The sequence below is a fragment of the Alosa pseudoharengus genome, unplaced genomic scaffold, assembly GCF_046254945.1.
Source record: "Alosa pseudoharengus isolate Yale_2024_CS ecotype anadromous, Long Island Sound unplaced genomic scaffold, YU_APseudo_1.1 YU_APseudo_1.1_scf_15, whole genome shotgun sequence".
Taxonomy (NCBI): Eukaryota; Metazoa; Chordata; class Actinopteri; order Clupeiformes; family Clupeidae; genus Alosa; species Alosa pseudoharengus.
This window is the reverse complement of record NW_027468620.1, coordinates 13,786,525-13,794,024: the sequence shown is the minus strand read 5'-3', so window position 1 is coordinate 13,794,024 and position 7,500 is coordinate 13,786,525. Positions and strand designations below refer to the sequence as shown.

Genomic DNA, 7,500 nt, shown 5'->3' with positions numbered 1-7,500 from the left:
CACACACACATCGAGTACATCCACATTGATGTATTGTGCTGTGTTCCCTGCAGATGTGAATGAGTGTGTAGATGACCCTGAGCTGTGCGGAGCCAATGGGGATTGCCTGAATGTGGAAGGCTCCTTCCAGTGTGTGTGTGACATAGGCTTCACTTTAAATCAAGGAGCAAATACCTGTGAAGGTACGCAGCATCTATTTCCATTCTCAGACATTACTGTCATAGTTATACTTGTTTTGCTTGTGTGACAAATGTGTATTTACCCTTTTGTTGTTGTTATTGTTATTGTATTTATGTTGTGTATTTAACATGAGGGTTGGCTCAGTCAAATTCATGGCTCAAACACAGACACAGACAGACTTGCGCACATGTTTATTAGCACATATTTATGGCAACACATTCCCCCAGACTCACACATACTGTATATACACAGACAACACACAGATAAACAGGAGCAAGATGTTTTGATTTATTGTTTGATTTATGGTTTGGAGAACAGATGGAACTATCTCTCTCTCTCTCACACACACACACATACACACACACACACACACACACACACACACACACACACACACACACACACACACTTACACACTCACACGCACCACCCACATTCACTGAACTCTATGCACATGCACTTGTGCAAAGCCCTTTATTCGATTTTAATTACACTTGGAAGAGCCCTTTACTCTCGTAGCCATTTTGAAGCCACAGGCGTCTCCGGCAGTTTGTCCCAGATTTCCCCAGGCCACCTTTCCCCTGATGTTTATCTGCCGTTGATAATGCGTTAATTGAGCGTTCGTCCGAGGCCCCTAACTCGTTCTGCATGTTTCTCGCACTGCGACGAGGCCCCTGCTCACTTGTTGCTTCTGGAAAAGGGGCCCTTTAATTCCTTTGCCATATGCTGCTTCTATTTTTCCACCAGCGTGGCGCGGGCCAACAGCCCTACCCAATGCCAGAGTTGTTTTAAATGCCCTTTCCTGCAGTAAAAGCAGGGGGGGGGGGGGAGCGCACAGAGAAAGAGCGAGAAGAGAGAAGGAGGGAGGGAGGGAGGGATAGAGAGAAAGAAGGAAGTCTTTGAGCTTGCTGTCTAGACGAAAGAGAATATTTTCTGCAGCACAGTGCTGTGCAGTTCGGGCCCCAGTCAGTGAGATCCTTTGCTCAGTGCCAAAGCAGTATGTGTGTGTGTTTGTGTGTGTCTATTTATGCGCATAGGCTTGGGATGTGTCGTATAGATGTCCGTTTAATGTATGGTGTCATCTGAGTGTTTATGCCTTGATCGCATGTGCATTATTTATTTGTTTTTACGACGTGTGATGCATGCCAGTACTCTATTCTTGACTCTCTCTCTCTCTCTCGGTCTGTGTCTATCTCTCTCTCTCTGTCTGTCTGACTCTCTGTCTCTCTCTCTCGGTCTGTGCTGTATGTTTGTGTGCTTATTTATGTGTGTATCTGTATCTGCAGCTCACCACTGTCATGAATATGTGTGAGCATGCTTTTGATGTTATATTCATAGCGCAGCCGTAGAGAAAAGAAAACAGTGGAACTTTAGCGGTTCTGCTGGCGGCATTAGCGCCGTTCCCACCGTCCGGTCCACCTCGCGCCTTTTAATCTCATCTTCAGCTCCTTCACTTCCTCGAAAGCCCATGGTGGTCAACGAGTCTCGCTGGAAGTTTCGTCTTCATAGAACTCATCTGTCACACTCACTGGACAATTGAAAAGTCAGGAGGAAGCCTCCCCCTGAGTCTGTCCGTCTGTCTGTCTGCCTGTCTGTCTGCCTGTCTGTCTGTCTGCCTGTCCTTGGCTGTCCTGCTGATGGAACGAGTTTATAAAGAGCAGCTTGTGGTCTTCATTGAGCCAGATGGCTTTCACAGGTGAGGTCAGGGGGTGTGGTAGGCGGATCTGGACTGGTGAAATGGGGGCTGTTGGGGCTCAAGGACCTAGTAGGCGCCTGAAAGAGGGGAATTGTTCTCTCTCTCTCTCTCTCTCACACACTCACTCTTTCTCTCACTCTCTCTTTCACTCTCTTTCACTCTATCTCTTCCGCTGTCTCTCTCTCTCTTTTGCTGTCTCTCTGTTTTACTCTCGCTTTCTCTTTCTCTCTCTCTCTCTCTTTCTCTCTCTCTCTATCTCTCGCTCTCTCACACACACGCTTTCTTTCTCTCTCTGTCTGTCTGTCTATCCATCTCTCTATCTCTATCTATGTCCCATCTGTACATGTCTATCTTCTGTGTTATCGGGCAGTTACTGATGTCCAGACTAGATGTCCAGATCCCATTCAGGGAGCTATAAACCCAGGGCCTGTAAAACACCTGAATGCCCCAAAGGCTCCTTCAGGTCTTTGTACTTCAAGCTGGGCCATGAGTAATATGTTCCATGTTGCCCCACACACCATCAAAAGGGAAGCCTCTACCCCCCCCCCACAGGATCGTTGGGGGCAATTGGCAGAGATTCCCCGCCTTCTTCAGAGGGTCACTAATCTGTAATCCACCGTAATATCTCTCCAAAAGGAAGTCAGAACTGGACTGGCAGATGGCTCCATGTTTGTCCACTTGATATAAATAACAGAGTAGGATGTTTGCGTCGCCGTTTGCGCTTTTTTTCCTTTTCATGAGAGCACGCCTTTGGTTTGGTCTGTGATCGCTCGGACCGGTCATTTTCCTCTGTCTTGTCTGCTGTTTTGTGGATTAGCGGAGAAAAGGGTATTCTGGGTGAAATGGCTGTGTTTGTTGAACACACAGATGCATGCACAGCTTGAAAGTATTTCGAGTCCTCCCTCCCATCACCCCTCTGCACCCCCCCCCCCCCCCCCCCCATTGAGGCCTGTCTCTCGGTCTCTCAGCTGGCTGCTCTTGAAAGTATCAGACGTATCCAATACGAACTCTCAACACATAATAAATTGTGTCTGTTTCTGTTGTTGGACATACACTGTAGTCCACTGTCATTCCGGAACATTAAGTCAGACAGGTGTTTTATCTGTACGTGTGTGTGTGTGTGTGTGTGTGTGTGTGTGTGTGTTTGTGTTTGTGTGTGTGTTTGTGTGTGTCTGTGTATGTCTATTTGCGTGCATGTGTGTATGTGTTTGTGTGTGTGTGTGTGTGTGTATGTCTGCGTGTGTGTTTATGTCTGTGTGTGTGTGTGTGTGTGTGTATGTCTATTTGCGTTGTGCACTTGTGTGGTGTGTGTGTGTGTGTGTGTTGCACATGGTTTCCTTTATAGATGTGGATGAGTGCGTGCAGAGCATCAGGTGCGAAGGTGGCACCTGCGTGAACACCCGCGGCTCATTCACATGCGAGTGTGATAAGGGCTTCCGACTGCAGGCTGACAACCACACGTGTCAGGGTAAAATACACACACACACACACACACACACATACATACACACAGCTGCTTGCTCAAAGCCATGAGTGTTTGTGCCTATGTCTGTGTGTGTGTGTGTGTGTGTGTGTGTGTGTGTGTGTGTGTGTTTCTGTGTGTGTGTGTGTGTGTGTGTGTGTGTGTGTGTGTGTGTGTGTGTGTGTGTGTGTGTGTGTGTGTGTGTGTGTGTGTGTGTGCATATGTGTGTGTGTGTGTATGATAGTAGTTGATTGACAGGCTGTGCTCTCTGTGACGTCAGATATCGATGAGTGTGCGGAGCTGAGCCCTGGCATCTGCGGCGCGTGGCGGTGTGAGAACACGCTGGGCTCCTTCACATGCGTGGTCAGCTGCCCACCCGGCCACACCAAAGACCCCCAGGGGGTGTGTGTGGGTGAGTCAGACAGTCAGGCCGGCCGGCCGGCCACAGTGGACAAAATGCATCTTTTTAAAATACAATCCTTAAAAGGGGCATCCACACCAGTTATTCAATTCACATTTACTTATACAGACAGACAGGCAGACAGACAGACTGGTAGACAGACAGACACAGACAGACAGACAGATAGATAGAGAGACAAACAGGCAGACAGACAAACAGACAGGCAGACAGACACAGACAGACAGACAGAAAGACAGGCAGAGAGACAGGCAGGCAAGCAGACAGACCCAAGACATATACCGACAAAGGCAGGAAGAGAGAAACAAAATGGAAAACAAGTAAAAAAAACCTACTTACTCCTAGACTGAATTATTTTTACACCCTTTAACAGTCGAGAATAGCACTAGGATGTGTTGATGCCCTGATGTCTAGTGTCTTCATCTGTCGGTGGTCATCATGTGTCATGTGGCATCACAACATCTCATCTGTGTTAGTCACCATGTGTTTCACATTATCTTGCTTTGTACTTTGCTGTCATAGTATAGAAGTCTGTTTATGTCTGTTTCGCTGTGTGCAAAGCTAAGTGAGTGGATATATGTGTGTTTTTGTGGGGCTTAGATGTGTGTTTTAGTGTTTGTGTGTGTGTGTGTCTCTGTGTCTCTGTGTGTCTATGTGTATCTCTGTGTGTGCGTGCGTGCGTATGTGTGTTGGAGAGTGTGAATGACCACTGTGCCTCGTTTGGTTGCTGTTGGGACGTGTGTGTGTTTTCCTTGGCTTCTTGTCATTGTCCTATATTCATCCCAGCCTTGGCGGAGGCCGCTGCCATTGCACTTGTCATGGGGAGTTTGTGAGCTTGCTGGCTTTGGCTCACGCGTCTGTTTTCTTGTGGTGCTCCTTCGCTCCCTCGGCAGACATATTTGCGTCTTCATGCCTATCGATCACGGCTCGGCTGTCTACGTGTGCGTTCACGTTCGTCCTTCGCGCTGCTCCCGGTCTTGGTTTATTTGTCATTGTGCTTGTGAGTCTGTGACCTTCAGCTGCTGTGTCCACCACTGAAGTTTGCCCCGTGGAGATTAACAACTCAAGACGTGCAAATGTTGTCCTTGTCCCCTGTAACACTATGAAGTGTGAATGCATGCTGTTGGGGCATAGCAGCCAGTTTCTAACAGACATTCCCTTTCTTTACACACACGTCTGTTTGTGTGTGTGTGTGTGTGTGTGTGTTTTGTCCTGTAGATATCGATGAGTGCAGTCAGAACGAGACCCTGTGTGGAAGCCCAGACTTCTGTGAGAACATGGCCGGCTCGTACCGCTGCCACTGCGACAGAGGCTTTGAGGAGACCCCAGACGGCCGAGGCTGTGTGGGTGAGTGGATTGTCTGCTTACTGTTTGTTTGTTTGTGTACGTGCGTATACACTATGTGTGTATATCTGTGTGTGGGTGGCGGAGGAATGTAACGGGCAAAGTCAGTGTAAGAGGAAGAACATTGTCAATGTTTTGAATTGCATACAGTGTATGAAACTTAAATGAAATTATACATAAATATTCATCTCACTTAGATGAGATCATCTGTTTTGTTGTGTGTAAAGAGTGCTATGTGGGCACTTTTCTGAAGTTCTAACTTTCCTACTGAATTTCTTTAAGGCCATTGCAGTGTTTTGAATTAATCTAAATAAATGACACCCAATTGTTTTTTATTTTTCTTAAATCAAACTAAAGCAATAAAAATAATATAGAAAGATGGGTTACACTTTACTTGACAATATCGACATAAGAGTGACATGACACTGTCATGAACGTGTCATAAACAAGTCATAAACGTTATGACACGAAAGTGACATTCAGTTTTTGTCATAACAGGTTAGGGTTAGGGTTAGAGTTAAGGTTAGGATTATGGTTATGGTTAGGGTTAGGGTTCATGTGTCATGACAGTGTCATGTGTTCATAAAGTGTTGCCGAAAGATATTTAATGTGAAAAATGTGTAGGGTCCTCAGTGTGTCTTTCTTTCCAAGACAGTTTGATCATAAGATGGGTGTAGTATCAGAGCTACAGCAGTTCAGTATGGCAGCATGATAAACTACCTGTACCACCTATATACCTGCAGACCCACTTACAGTCCAAGCCCTCCTCCAGTGTCATATGGATTTGATTTTAACAAGCACAACGACTGATAAACCGCTTATCCACCCTCACCTCCCCAACCCCCTCCCACCCCAACTCAGAGTGGCTCTAAATAAAAGAGTCTGCCAAATAAATAAACGTAAATGTCGCTCAAGCAGTTTGGTGCTGTATGTCACAGTGCAGTCTGTCAAAGCAGCAGCAGCAGCGGTGTCTCTGTACACACACACACACACACACAAACACAAAACACAAACACACACACATACATGGACAGACACACACACACACAAACACACACACACATACATGGACAGACACACACATACACACACACACACACAGATGGACGCACACACACACACACACATGGACATACACACACACACACACACACACACACACACACACACACACACATGGACACACACACACATGGACGCACACACACATGGATGCACACACACACTCACACACATACACACACATGGACACACACACACAAGCATGGACACACACACACACACACATGGACACACACACGCATGGACAGACACACACACATGGACACACACACACACACACACACACACATGGACATGGACACACACACACACATGGACACACACACACACATATAGACACACAGCATGGGTGTCTCCGGAGTGCGATGTTACTGATTAGTGGATGAGCTGCAGCAGGCACCAGACATGTGCGGGTCAGTCGGGACCGTCTGGGATGGCAAAACGTGCCACTGGTCATCCACATACTTCAAACACACACACACACACACACACACACACACACACACACACACACCCATACACACACACACATATATCTATACACATAGAGGCAGGCCGTGGAAAGATAAAAAAAAAAAAATCCCCCCTCAGACAGCATAAATGCGCCAGCGGTGGTCAGGCCAGAGGTTTGATTGATGCGGCCATTTATTTTGGTTCGATTTGAAGGTGCGCCGCACAGGCCTGCTAATGTTTTAAACATGCTCCCAGCGCACCCGGCCAGAGCCTCCTAGCCTCAGACACACACACGCACAAACACACACACACACACACACACATACTCACTCACTCACACACACATACTCACTCACTCACACACACACACACACACACACTCACTCACTCACTCACTCACACACACTCGAACAGACACACACATACACACTCACTCACTCACTCACGTACACACACACACTCACTCACTCACGCACACACACACACACACACAGAGACACACACACATCACACACCGGCTGGAAAAAAGGATGAATGCAGATTCCCCCAACTATATGCGCACACACACACACACACACACACTGTATCATTAGCTGTAGACTTGTGAGTCTATCACAGAAAGATATGTACACACACATACACACAGAAACATGCTCATGCACTCACCACTCCTATCACACTAGCACACACACAGTTGTTATTTCTTTCTAGATGCACTATCGTTACCCTTGTCTCTTTTCTGGACTCCTGAGCTTGTGAGATGAATGGTGTGTATGTGTTGCTTGGTGTTCTGTGGAGCCTGGTGTGATGCATAGAAGCTGAAGCCAGATGTGTGTGTGTGTGTGTGTGTGTGGGGGGGGGGGGTGCTTCAGGGACGTGGTGGCT

The 7,500-nt window shown here is 47.1% G+C and overlaps 1 protein-coding gene across 5 annotated transcripts in view; it reads left to right on the top strand.

Moving 5' to 3' along the window:
* Positions 1–7,500, top strand: part of ltbp1 (latent transforming growth factor beta binding protein 1) — a 130,736-nt gene that overhangs the window by 99,032 nt on the left and 24,204 nt on the right. For 4 of the 5 annotated variants that reach the window (XM_076285649.1, XM_076285648.1, XM_076285647.1 and 1 more), the window contains 4 exons: positions 54–182; positions 3,222–3,344; positions 3,619–3,750; positions 4,975–5,103. In XM_076285649.1, the coding sequence (XP_076141764.1) occupies positions 54–182; positions 3,222–3,344; positions 3,619–3,750; positions 4,975–5,103 (513 nt within the window). The remainder of the gene's footprint in view (positions 1–53; positions 183–3,221; positions 3,345–3,618; positions 3,751–4,974; positions 5,104–7,500) is intronic. The other variant, XM_076285650.1, reaches the window with a different exon arrangement.